The sequence below is a fragment of the Lactuca virosa genome, chromosome 8, assembly GCF_052849685.1.
Source record: "Lactuca virosa cultivar CGN04683 chromosome 8, Lactuca_virosa_CGN04683_v6, whole genome shotgun sequence".
NCBI lineage: Eukaryota > Viridiplantae > Streptophyta > Magnoliopsida > Asterales > Asteraceae > Lactuca > Lactuca virosa.
In genome coordinates, this window is record NC_136433.1 from 172,068,568 (window position 1) to 172,083,009 (window position 14,442).

Here is a 14,442-nt window from a genome sequence, read left to right on the forward strand (position 1 = left end):
GGAACCCCCATGCAAGCTCTAAGGTGTTATTTTGGCCTTTTTAGCCCGAAAAGGCCATGCATGAAAGGAAAGTTAGGAGCTTTACGTGTCCAAATGAGGTCTAAGGACTAGATCTATGTTAGTATGCTTTAGTTTGGAGTATTATGACTTTTGGACCAAGATCTATGTTCTAGAGAGCTAGGGTTTGAGCTAAACCCTTTAAGAAGGACAAATAATGGGTAAAGTTGGAAAATTTACCCTGAAAAGAGTGTTTCCAGTAAGTAGATGATATATAGGGTTTGGATTTGAAGGATAGGAGCTTAATTCATTGTGATGGCTCAAACAGACAGAGGAACTCGGCGAGTCCATAGAAGAACTCGACGAGTTGAATCGTGTTGTCCCGATTCTGTGCCAGATAGAACTCGATGAGTCGGGGGGATGACTCGGCGAGTTGAATCGCAACTTCCATGATTTTTGTGTTATAGGAATCGACGATTTGATAGGTCCACTCGGCGAGTTGAGTCAACCAGAATGTTGACTTTGACCAGAATGATGACTTTGACCAGGGGTAAAATGGTCATTTTACCCTTAGAAGGATTATCAGTTTTTGACTAAGTGATTATTATGATAATGATATCCGGGGAGTCGTTGGAGTAGCTATTAGAGATTCCTCACACGAGATTTCAGCATCCAGCTTGAGAGGTGAGTTTTCCTCCAGTAGGAACGGGTCTAAGGTACCAAGGCCGGCCTGTTTATGTATGTTAGTATGTTCCGGATTAAGTTCCGAAGTCGGGCGGGGTCTGATATAGGCTTATATGTTTTCCAGATTTCGACTCTGATGCCGAGACGGTACCCGAAGGATGTTAGTATGCTTGACGTCTTTGTGATTCTTGCATGTGAATGTATTTGTATGTTTCCGGACTACGGTCCGATGCCGGGGTGGTTCCCGAGGAATGTTTGTATGTTTCTGAATTTCGGTTCAATGCCGGACGGGGCCCGAGGAATGTTTATATGTCTATAGTTAAGTGGTTATGCTTATGTTATGTGTGTTAGTAGTTTATGATCATATGTATGCCGAGCGGCTCCCGATGCCAGATGCGGTCTGATGCCGGGCGGGGCCCGATGCCGGACAAGCCGATGTCGGGTAGTGCCCGATGTAGTACGGCGGGGACCAATGTATGATATATGTGATTATGTGTATGGTACAAGGTTGCAGAAATCGGGATTAATCGTGGATTAATCGCTTGGCGTTCTACAACCGATTAGGATTAGGGGTCCTTGGCGTTAATTGGTCAATTTCGGTCAACGACGGGCTTGGCGGTCTTGGCGCTCTTGGCGGTCAACGAAAGTCAAAATAAGTCAAAGGTCAAAGTTCGGTCAAAATTAAAAAAAAAGGCTCCAAAAAAGTTCCAAAAAGCTCGTCTAACCCTAAAATCGTCATATTCATCAGCCGTTTTTGTGCTCTCTCTCAAAAATTGAAGCGACGCAAGCCTACCCCGACGATACAACTGATGCCGACGCCCACCGTACTCCGACAAACCTCCAGTGGCCACCGGTGAACCTCCAGGGACAGCGGCGTTCGTATTTCAGGTTAGCAATTTCTCTTAACCCGAGTTCGTCTTTCTCCCCAAAAAAAAGTCGAGTTCTTGTTTGTTCATTGAAAGTCCACTTCCGATAATGTTATACAATTGATTTGTTCTTTCGTTTTAGAATGTTGTTTAGAATTGATTTCATTTGTTAATTCTTCAAAGTTGAAACAATATTCGAATTTGTAAACAGTGGCCGGCCATGTGGGTTTATGTAGCACATGTAAAAGCCAATATTCATGGCTTCCTTTTTTCTGTTAAACACGAGACACAAGTGTATGCCATAAATTTCCTTTTTTTTATTATTTTCTTAGTAATTTATTATAAATATATTAGAAACAAGGTTTGTGTTGTGTTGGAATATAATTTGAATCTGTCATTTGGAAAGATAACAAAGGACTAATATGTTAACTGTTGATGTGCTGAATATAGTTTCCATAGTTTCCACTAACTTACAAAGAAAGAAAATATATTCTCAAAGATGCCTACATGCTTCTTCAAGATTACAGCTAAAAATTAGCTTGACATTTTTGCTGTGATAGTTTGATGTCTGCTGAAAATTTATGATTTATGTTGTATATTTCTGATGTATTTTTTTGGTATGTATAACAGTGTTCAATCATGACATCTAAAAATTCGACTTCACCATCGGTGGGATCAACCGCCATCGGTTCTCATAAACGGAACTCAGATGATATTGGTTGGGAATATGGTTTTTGCCCGGATAAAAACAAGATGGATACAGTGAAATGTAACTTGTGTGGAAAAGTGTTTACCGGGGGGGGGGGGGGGGGGTTACCAGATTGAAACAACATATTGGTCATGTGACGGGAAATGTAAGTCGATGTCCAAACTCTACAAAAGATGATCAATTGAAAATGCGAAATTTTTTCAATGAAGGGAAAATAAAAAAGAAAGCTAAACACGCACATGACGAGGCCTTAAGAGCGGAGGCAACACAAGTGTTAAATGATAGTGTTGAAATGGATGAAGTAGAAGATTCTTTGGGGTTGAAAGCACCAAATATTATAGGACCCATGGATGGCTATGCAAACAAAATAAACCCCGAAATTATGGAGGGGAAGGGAAAAAAAAGTTGATCTTAACGATGTTGTTCGGAAAGAAAGAATTTTAGGGTGTCATAAATTCATTAGTAGGTGGGCTTATAAAACTGCAATTCCTTTTCATGCATTGGAAGATGATAGCTTCAAAATGATGTTGGAGGTTGTTGGACAATTTGGAACAGGGCTCCCACCTCCTACCAGGTATTCTTTGAGTGACCCACTCCTAAAGCATGAGGTTGAAAGAACAAAAAGCTTGTTGAAAAAAAACGAAGAAGAATGGAAAGAGATTGGATGCTCGATCATGACGGATGCTTGGTCCGATAGAAAGAGAAGGAGCATTATGAATTTATGTGTAAATTCAAAAATGGATACCGTTTTTTTATCATCAAAAGAATGTTCCAATGAAGCACATACAAACCAATACATATATGATTATGTGGAATCTGGTATTCAACAAGTTGGTCCCGATCATGTTGTTCAAGTTGTGACCGATAATGCCACGAATAACATGGGAGCTGCAAAGTTACTACAAGAGAAAAGACCAACTATTTTTTGGACATCATGTGCGACACACACAATTAACCTTATGCTCGAAGGTATTTATATTTTTTTTATTACATTATTTACCAATTTAGTTTTTATCATCTTTTATTTTATACTATAATTCATTAATTGTTTATGTAATATTTTTTTTTCAAGGTATCGGTGGACTTCCAAGGTTTAAGAAAGTATTAGATCAAGCAAAGAAATTAACCATCTTCATTTATGCTCACCACAAAACCTTGGCAATGATGAGAAACCACACCAAGAAAAGGGAAATTATCCGACCGGGAGTCACGAGATTTGCTTCCGCCTTTCTAACATTACAAAGTTTATCCGAAAAGAAGGAGCAACTAAAAAATATGTTCTCTAGTAACGAGTGGGAGGAATGCAAATTTTCCGGTACCCCTAAAGGAAGAGCCTCATATGGAACGGTGACAAGTCTCCAATTTTGGGCCGGTGTGACACAATGTTTAAAAGTGTTTTCCCCTTTGGTGAAAGTCCTTCGAATGGTTGATGCGGATTGGAAGCCCTCAATGGGTCTTGTTTACGGTGAGCTTAAAGTAGCAAAAGAAGAAATTATGAAAGCTTTGGGTGGCAACGAGAAAGCTTACAAGCCTATTATAGATATCATAAACAACAAGATGAAAGGTAGGCTAGATTCAAAGTTACATTTGACGGCTTATCTTTTGAATCCTTATTACCATTATAATGATTCCCAAATCCAACATGATCCCGACGTAATGGATGCGGTTCTTGAATTTTTTGATACATTACTTTTTGGGGATTTTGAGATGCAAAGACAAGTCGTGATGATTGATTTGCCAAAATACAAGGAAAAGGTTGATAGATTTGGAGCGGATCTTGCAATTAAAGGTTGTATAGTGAACAATCCCGACTTTGATTCGGGTAATACGCTTTATGTTTATTTTAATAATTTATGAAATAATAGAATTTTATATATATCAATTTAATAATGTTTTTTTCTTTAATATTATAGCAAGATGGTGGGGACTTTTTGGCGGCTCAACTCCTCATTTGAAAAAGATTGCAATGAGGATTCTTTCTTTAACTAGTAGCTCATCGGGTTGTGAAAGAAATTGGAGCACGTTTGAAGCGGTTAGTTATAAAGTTGTAATATTTAAATATCAAGAATGTTTTTAACCTTTTGATATGTGTAATTTTATAGGTACATACGAAGAAACGAAATAGATTGGAGACAAATAGATTGAACAATCTTGTTTATGTTCAATTCAATGCTAATCTAATGGAAAAAAACAAAAAGAGAAAAGATAGGACTTTGGAAGTGCTTTTAGCAAATGATTCTCACTCGGCTCAAGAGTGGATTATAGATGGAGATGACGGTGATGGAGATGAAGTTGACCCCGAATCAGTTATGGAAGCGATTGATGAAGCTCTCAAGACTAATGATAATCAAGTACCCCGTAAAAGTTCAACAACAAGAGAACTTTATGATGAAGATTTCGAATCCGAGAATGAGGAGCAAGTGTTTGAAGAAGATGAATATGAGTCAGATGGAGTTAAAATAGCGGAAGAACTTGAAGATTAGAAGAATATGGACATTTAAATGTATGAAAATGTGTGTTTTTATTATTATTAAACTTATTTTAGACTTGTAATATGATGGATTATGACTTCAATGTTTAAATACTAGTTATGACTTTTTGTATGGTTATTTGCTTATTTTATGACTTTTTGTATGGTTATTTGCTTATTTTATATTAATAATTAATGGTCCCCGATTAATCTCCGTCGAGACCGATTAATCCCTTAATCCCAGTCGACCGCCAAACTACCGTCGAACGATTTCTGCAACCTTGGTATGGTATGTGGTAGTTTGGGGAGACTCACTAAGCTTCATGCTTACAGTTTTCAGTTTTGGTTTCAGGTACTTCCGCTAGTAAGGAGAAGAGCTTGGGATGATTGCATGACACACACCACACTTTTTAGCCTGGGAGGATTCACTCTGATGTTTTGACCTATGATTTTGATACACTGACAGATGTTATGATATTTTCGAGATATACGATTTATGTCTTTTATATGATGGATGATATTTATGGTTTTTATTAATGATTAAAAATGAAAATTTTGGGCTATATTTTTGGGATGTTTCAAGTTGGTATCAGAGCCTTGGTTTGAGCGATTCGGGCACACTCTCGGGTTTTTCTGAACTAAAACTGAGGACTTCGTATGAAAATTTTCAAAAGAAAATCATTTTTATCAAAAGAACTTTAAAAAGAGAAAATAATTTTGAAAAGAGAAAAGGGTGTAGTGCATGCAATCAGCCGAGCTCAAGTAAGTACTCCCAAATTATCCATACACGTTTATGTTATGATATGAGAACTGCATGCTATATTAGGGCTAAGGATCTAGGAAGGATGCCTTATGTGCATGTTATATGTATATCAACTTTATGGACTGCATGCTAGTACAGATTAGTCAGTGTTATGATGGTCTGATTAGAATATGCTTGATTATGTGTACTCAATGCTCGAATGCTGCTTGCTTTTCGCTTTTAGGAGTTCTAGTTATCTTTAACCAACTAGTAAACGGATATGTTATGTTACATATTGCGAGGACAAAATAATTTCAGAAGGTTAGGTCTATCTCTATTTCGCAGCTCTTGTTTGAGTCCAACTGTTGTAGGGTAGGACCTCTCATTCGAAGAATTATCTAGTCTTAGTGATATGTAATGGTATTCGCGAGCTAGTTAGAGGGAGGTAGCAGGGACTTCTTATGCAACTGATGACGGAGAGTGGGTTGGTGATTACCCTAGGGCAAGCCTTGGATGAGTTTAGCATGAGAACAACAATAGCAGTAGAAGGGACTTGGTGGAGTCAATGCAGTTCTTGAGGAAAGTACGGATAAATGTGGAAGTTAATATGGGCCCGTACTACTGAAAGCAGAGGATTTGTACTCGAATCAAGGAAGGTTGAGATGAATCCAGGAAACTTGTAGTATATGAGATCCCTCGAGTTATGATGAGTATTCTGATGTTTGTTATGGTGTATTTTCAGTTTGGTGACGCTACGCACTAGGCCAGTTGGCACTTCAGGCACTGGTGAGGGATCAGGTTCGGGCTCTGGAGTCGGGCAGCTAGATGACCAGATGAGGGAGTTCATCTCATCTGAGATCACGAGCAACATTGTAGACCAGACTCCCGTGATCTTTGGTACGAACAAGGAGGGTATCATGGAGCTGTTGGATGAGAGACTGAGTGCATTCCACACCGAGGTAGCGGCCATGATGGGGTCACACACACTAACATTCAGGGAGTTCCGAGCTTGCGGAGCTCCAGACTACCATGAGGCTCGGGACCCTATTGCCAGCAGCAGATGGTTGGCTGATGTCGCTAACACGTTCTGTATGAGCCGATGTCCCGAGGGGGACAAGGTCCAACTTGCGTCCTGTCTTCTGAAGGACAGGGCACGTGACTTGTGGGAGGAGGTTGGACGAGCCATTGGAGATGATGCAGTTCTAGATGCGATGACCTGGAGTGATTTTTCGGCCAGGTTCAGGGCCGAGTTTGCACCTGTGATTGATGTGTAACAGCTTGCCAGGGAGTTCCAGGATCTCGAACATATGACTGAGACAGTGGCGGAGATCACCGCCAAGTTTAGGGAGAGGGCCCTTCTCGTTCTGCAGTACGTGGCAGACGAGGAGATGAAAAAGGCCCGATATTATGAGATGTTGTGGAGTGATATCCGTCAGTTTGTGAGCCGATCCAGCTGCAAGACGCTGGAGGATATGATTGCTAGGGCTCGGGAGAGGGAGCTGGATTTGGAGATGGAGAGGAAGAGGAAACCAGATAGGGTTCAGACAGGTAGCTCGGGCAAGAAGCCCAAGGTATCAGATCATAGATCGAGTAGCCAGCAGGGCCGCAGCCGGTGTCGCAAGTGCGGCAAGATGCACGAGGGGGCGTGCAGGGTGGGGAGTTCGCGCTGCTTCAAGTGCGACCGAACATGTAACATGAGCAGGGATTGTACAGCTACCACCACTACCACAATAGTTTCAGATCTGATTTGCTTTCAGTGTAATTAGAGGGGCCACAAAAAGGCCCAGTGTCCGGGTTTAGCAGCAGCAGGACAGGTGGCGGCACCCGCACCTGCCACGTTGAGCATTACAAATGGCCGTCAGTGCCGGGCAGAGGCGCCTACGGCGAGGAGCATGGCTTTTCAGCTTACTGTAGAGAAGGCACGTGCGGCTCATTATGTTGTGACGGGTATGTATTCTCTCCTTATCTCTTTATTTGTATCGATTGTCGCTTATGTTTACTTGTTTCATTATAAGATCGTTCTTAGTGAACAGTATATCAGCCCTGGTATTGTTCGATTCGGGGGCCACCCGATCTTTTGTGTCGCTTGCACCTAGCAAGCGATTTGTTGGAGCTCCAGGGGAGCTAGATTGTCCTCTGGATGTAGAGATAGCAGATGTTATGTGTGTTAGTAGTTTATTCTCATATGTATGCTGAACTGTGCTCGATGTCGGGCGGGGCCCAAAGCCAGATGTGGTATGATGCTGGGCGGGGCCCGATGCCAGACAAGCCGATGTCGGGCAGTGCCCGATGTATTGGGGTGGGGCCCAATGTATGATATATATGATTATGTGTATGGTGTGTGGTAGTTTAGGGAGACTCACTAAGCTTCGTGCTTACAGTTTTCAGTTTTGATTTCATGTACTTCTGCTAGTAAGGGGAAGAGCTCGGGATGACTGCATGACACACACCACAGTTTTTAGCCTGGGAGGATTCCCTCTGATGTTTTGACCTATGATTTTGATACACTGACAGATGTTATGATATTTTCGAGATATACGATTTATGTCTTTTATATGATGGATGATATTTATGGTTTTTATTAATGATTAAAAATGAAATTGTTGGGCTATATTTTTGGGATGTTTCAAACGTTTTCTTAGTCTTGTAGAAGTTTCTAAGTATCTTTGCGTGATCAGGTAAACAGTCTTTCAATATTGAAAGTAGTTTATCAAATGTCGAGTCTGAAACATTGCACTATAATTTCCAATTTAACAATCTTGAGGTGGCGGATAGTGAAGAAGCTTTTCTACACCCATCCCAGAAAGTATCGGGTATTTGATTTGGGTTTTGTGGTGCTTGCTGGTAATAAAGGGCATGAATCTGTTGCATTCTTTCTGTAAACATTTCATTGTATCCTGTATATACACCAACATCAGCATAATCCTCTTAACCCACATCTTGAGACAGTACAACGGTTGAACATTGACCCACGTCTTATGTTGGATATAACTCACCATGTGAAAACCATTGATAATAGTTGGGCATGAATCCATTTTGACATATATCAAATTCAACCATCTATCTCGACTTGTAAATTCGATTTTTGCAAAGTATATACGGACATCTAATTTCGGAAACCACCAACCCATTTCTTAGAGTTCTATATTTGACGACTATAGCATTGTTAAATGCATAAGCGAAGAATTGCTTGACATAACATTGAAATTCTGGATCAAAAATCTGATTTTTATTTACTCTCATCGTGTACATCCATTCTCTATTTGTCGCCATTATCGATATATAATTCTAAGATATTACAAACGTTAGAATGTTACAAATTAACAAATTTGTCTTGAAATTTATGAGGTAACATATATCAATGGTAAGATACAATGAGTTAACTTAATTTGTCCCATTTTTTTTATTACCTATTTGTGTTCAAAGTTATGTTAGAAAAGGAATGTAAATGCCAAAAAATGAACAAAATAAACAATCCATCAATAAATTACAACTTTTAATTACTCCTGGTTTGCATGTCTTCTAAATAAAGCATTTAATTACTATTGATGTGTATATAAAGAAATAGTTATAGGTAGTGGATGTTTCTTCCAACTCTAGTTTTCTTTTATAGAAATGGATAGAAAATTTGATTTATTAATTATGAAAATGATAGATTTTACAAGAAAGAGTTATTAATTGTGAAAATGATTGATTTCTTATGTTAGTTTGTATATCTAGAGTTGTGAATTGAAATTATCATTTATTAATTCTATAAGAAAGATTTCTATTAATCATCACAAAATTTTATCAAAATAATTGTTACATACATATACCATCCACACACAATGATACATTGACATACATACATACTTATTGATACATTTTGATACATACATACATACATACATACTGATAGATTTGATAAACAGATAGAGATGAAACTATTTGATAAACATATAGAAATTGATAGAGGTGGTATCAAGCAACTATCCTGAAGTCACCGGCGGCGGTAGCAAGTGTTGGTATAGAAGTATCCGGAGTCGGCAATGGAGACAACGCCGATGTGAAGCGGGTGTGCTGGTGGTGTGTCGCAGCAACGGTGGGGAGAACCGACGATGTGGAGCGGTTGTGATGGTGGTGTATCGCAGCAAGGGTAATGTGGTGGGGCAAATTGCCGGTGGCTAGATGTTGTTTGGCAAGTCATCGCCCATGGTCTGGGGAGAGCGGTACATGTTTTTCATCCAAATGTAAAAAGCGGCTAGGTTAAACGATAGCAAGGGTTTATGATTTTGTAGGAAATTCGTTGGAACTTTCCAACAATTTTCCGATGGAAGCCAAAAAAAAATAAAAAGATAAATAAAGCTTGTAGGAATTGAACTCGACAGTTTGAGAAGTCTTAAATATTTCAAGTTATATATATATATATATATATATATATATATATATATATATATATATATATATAGGATTAGGTTATTCTATTCAAAGTAATTATTGTGTTATTGTATGCATAAATGTGGGCCAATCAATTTTACTTATTTTAAGAAAGTGATTAATATATATTATTGAATTAAATATAATTGAAAAATATCATTTAAATTAATTACAAGGGTATTTTAGTCGATTAATACAGATTTAATAAAGGAACATTGCATTTTTTAAGGAATCATAGATTCTATTAATTTTAAAAATCCGATTTTACGAATTATAATTCTTTTAATTCGGACATTCTGATAGAATATGTTTATGAGTATATATTCAAAAATAAAAATATTCTTGAACCATAAATAATAAAAATATTCTTGAACCTATTTCTTGATCGTGACTTTAATAACTTCTTGTAGAATAACAAATTCTTGAACAATCAATTGAAGAATAAAAACACAAAATACATTATTTATTATAGAATACATGTAACAATTGTTAAGAATTACATTTATTGTTAAAGAATAAAACTCAAAAAACTTTCAAAACGGGAAAGAAAACATCAAAATCTAACAACGACACTAATACATTCTAAAAGAATAATGTTGCTTAGAATCACTTTCAACTTTGTGGTCCGTTCTTCAAGCATCAACTTCTGTGAAAACAAAACCAAATTGTAGTTTAGATTCCAATAATGCATTAGCAAATGAAAAATAAAAAACTAAATTCCTTTGGAAAAATATGTGGACTTGTGAATTGCACCAAAACCAATAACCAAGAATTGTAGAACATGCATAAATTAGTGAGAAAATATCCATATTCCATTCCAACAGAATTATAATTAATGATTCCATTCTAACAGAATTGGAATTCGTGATTCCATTCCAATAGCATTGGAATCTCACCAATATCATCCATTGAATCATCTACAGAAACAAATTGATTTTCATTATATAAGAAGAAGTAATTTTGATATGAAATGATACCATTTTTTACCCCTTTTGCTCATTGGTAATTACTCTTTTCCCTTTTTACCCTTCATTTTCCCTTTTTACCCTTCCTTTTATATGTGTAATGTAACAGTGGCCTAGCACAAACTTTCACATGCAACCTGTAGAACGGATCAGTATGTTCTATACCCGTATGTATAACTCTTTTCCCTTTTTACCCTTCCTTTTCTGGTTCGTGAATCAGCCAAGAACACCTCCTTTGGAGGTGTTGCTTTCCCAGTAAGAAACACAAGGTTGAACCTCTTGTTCTACATTTCCTTGTTCCTGTCAAGCAAAACAATAAACCCAAACACCCGTTCAACCATCAATTTCTGTAAAAACACTCAAAACCAAACATCCAGTTTATCCATTGATACTAGTCGACACAAACAAAAAAAAATGAACGAATCAAGAGTATTACCTATTGTTGCTTCGTCCTTAGCCTTCAATCCAACTGTTTCCCATTTCTTCGTGTTTATTCCCATTGAACAAATGTCGTTGAACACTCTCCCGGGGTCGTTGTCGCTTCAATCGAACCAATCCTCACACCCATCACTTCTTTTTCTCTTCATAAACACCACCGGATTTCCTCCCCGTTCGCCCATTGCTACTGGAAACGAAGCAAACAGTCGAGAGGCTGCTTGAGTCCTCGTTACACACACAGAAGCCACAACAGCCTCACTGCGATTCCCGTTTCCTGTCTTCGGCCTCATCGAGCCCCGTAGACGACCATTCTCCTCCCGATAGATCGTTCAATCGCTGCCTTATGCCGCTTCCTCCGCTCGCAATCGATCGGAAAATCATTGTACCCTCTGTGAGCCTTCGCTGTGTCCGTTTCGTTCATAAGCCACCACTATGAGTGATTCGATTACCACCACCGGAAACGCAACCTCGGCCTTCCACCAATCGACAACACCCCCAAACGATTCCTGCACCCGATTTCTTGAGTCTCTGTGACCTGCGCTCGTTGATCTACCTTCGTCCATCTTTGCCCGATCAAAAGGAACACGGGTTTAAAAGCCCTAATCATTTAAGTGGATCCACTTGTTGAAAGCAAAGACGCCCTTATTTATTTAGGTTATAAGTCAATACCATGATTATAGGGATTAATTTTGGAAGTTACTAAACAAATTACTAAATTACCCTTATTTATTTATTTAGTTATTTAATTTTTTATTTAATTTTGATTGACCCACATTGATGCATACAATAACACAATAATTACTTTGAATACCTGAACCTAGCTCTCTCTCTCTCTCTCTCTCTCTCTCTCTATATATATATATATATATATATATATATATATATATATATATATATATATATATATATATATATATATATATATATATATATAGAGAGAGAGAGAGAGAGAGAGTATGAAATTATTGTTTCTATTAACTTCTTAACAAATTATTTTTTTATTTGTTTTCTATGTTTTTTATTTTCTTATTATTTCTAATGTAAATAACTTTATAGTTTTCGTTTTATTTTCCTGTTTTATTCAAATTTTATATTTTTAGTTTTTTGTAATAATTGTTTGTAATTTTTTTTACATAATGTATATTAAAATTTTAAAAAAAATAACTTCAAATATTAGGAGGGAAAAGCAAAGAGAAAAGGTGGGAAAAAGTTTTCAATTCCCATTATCATTTTTCCCACAAATTTCCAACAAAATACTAATTTTAAATATTAATTAATATTTCTTTGGTGTTTTGTAGGAAAATAGCTACACTTTTCCAACGAAATATTTAGGGTATCTATTTCGATAGGTAATTTGTTGGAATTTTGTTGTATTACACATTTGTTGCAGGTTTGTAGGAAACTAGATGGATATTTACAACAAACTTTTTTCCTAGGAAATATTTAAAAGCTAAAACCAAATTTTCTAGTGGTGAGTGACCATAGGTTTCATGACTCGACCGAGTCACAGGTCGAGTCGACTCGACTCGGTACGAGTCAGGTTTTGAATCACATTTTTTATGAGTCAAACATCAAACCGAGTCACTGAGTCTCTTACTTTTAGGTATCAAATGAATCGACTCATAAGAATCGACTCGTGACTCATACGAGTTTGACAACTATGTCGCTAACTATACCAATGACGGTAGTTACACGGAGACGTTCTTGCAATTGTTTTTAAAAAGGATGGAATTCCACAAGATATTTGACAAAAATATATTTCATGGGTTTTATCATTTGGAAAAATAAAGTACTTCACATTAAGTATTTCTTTAAATAGTTAACGTGACGATGCACATGACATGATTACACTAAGCCAGCGGTTTATGAACCCATAAAATGTCTTTTTGTCCTAACGTACATACAAATATGTTATATGTTGAATTCCACCAAGTAGGTATATAGTAATTACAACCTGACTACGATACAATTAAATACTTTTATACCTAATTTCATTATATTATATACCGATTTTAGCATATCTTTAAATTTTATTATAGTGGGTTCAATAAATGCAATTTATGTGGCAGGTTTTGTTTTTTTTTTTTTTTTGTACCGGCAAATATAAATATATAATCTTCTCCTAAACTAACACATAATTTCACCTAGGTCCACGACGAGACTTGAATCCTCGACCTCAAAGAGGTAACACACCACCTGATACCGTTGGGCGCAACATACCGGCAAACGGTATGAAAAAACACACTATTTAAAATGTTTAAAATAAGTTTACATCGTGTTTTTAATTTTCCTTGGAATTATTATTTTGACGTATTACAGAAATTAGAAATAAATAGAAAGAAAATAATCTTGAATTATAACATTAATAACTACGATGTAACATCCGTTTCGAAAGTTATCAAATTATATTTTTGAGTATTTCAAGTACGAAAGTATGTTGATATTAGTTGAATGATATGACTTGATGTTTAATTAGGTGTAAACTTGGTTATTGTTGATTTAGTGTTTATAGTTTTTTTTTCAATATGAAAGTACATTGCTATTAAGTGAATGATATGGTTTGATGTTTAATTAGGTGTAAACTTTGTATCATTGCATTGTAGATTATAATTGTTGATCATAATCATGAAACATGAAGAAATTGAGACAAAAAACAAGAAATAGCCAATATTACTCACCTAACTATACTTTGACACTTTTGATTTTTGTAATTTGGTTTCAATACTTTGAAATCAATCATGAATTTATATTTTGCTAATCAAATATTAATATTTATTATGGTAGTCGATTGTTAAAGTTTTGATTTTGGGGTATAAAATTTGGCAAGCATTTGTGAATTCTTGTTATGCAATAACGATAGATTCAATACCATTATCAGGGGTGAGTTTACATGCATGATAGGTGGGTCTTCATGTGATCCATCTTAATTTTTAAACCTTATAATACGTTATATAGGAACAAAAATTAGGAACCACCTTGAAATTGGATGATCAGTTTTAACGACCTAGCTAGTTAGTTGATTTAAAAATTGATCGATACCTAATCCACGTCGGCATCAAAGTAAAAACTATGTAATTTTTATTATTTTTAAAAGGGAAGGGTGAAGGGAATATTTATTATGTATTGTTTAGGCAATAAAATTTTCGATCTCCCAC

At 36.7% G+C, this 14,442-nt stretch overlaps 1 protein-coding gene across 1 annotated transcript; it reads left to right on the top strand.

Moving 5' to 3' along the window:
* The first annotated feature begins 3,705 nt into the window (after nucleotides 1–3,705).
* LOC145131057 (uncharacterized) lies at nucleotides 3,706–4,739 on the top strand. Its single transcript, XM_079065795.1, has 3 exons — nucleotides 3,706–4,078; nucleotides 4,170–4,288; nucleotides 4,359–4,739. The coding sequence occupies exons 1-3, from the start codon at nucleotides 3,706–3,708 to the stop codon at nucleotides 4,737–4,739; spliced, it is 873 nt and encodes a 290-aa protein (XP_078921921.1).
* The last annotated feature ends 9,703 nt before the right edge of the window (nucleotides 4,740–14,442 follow it).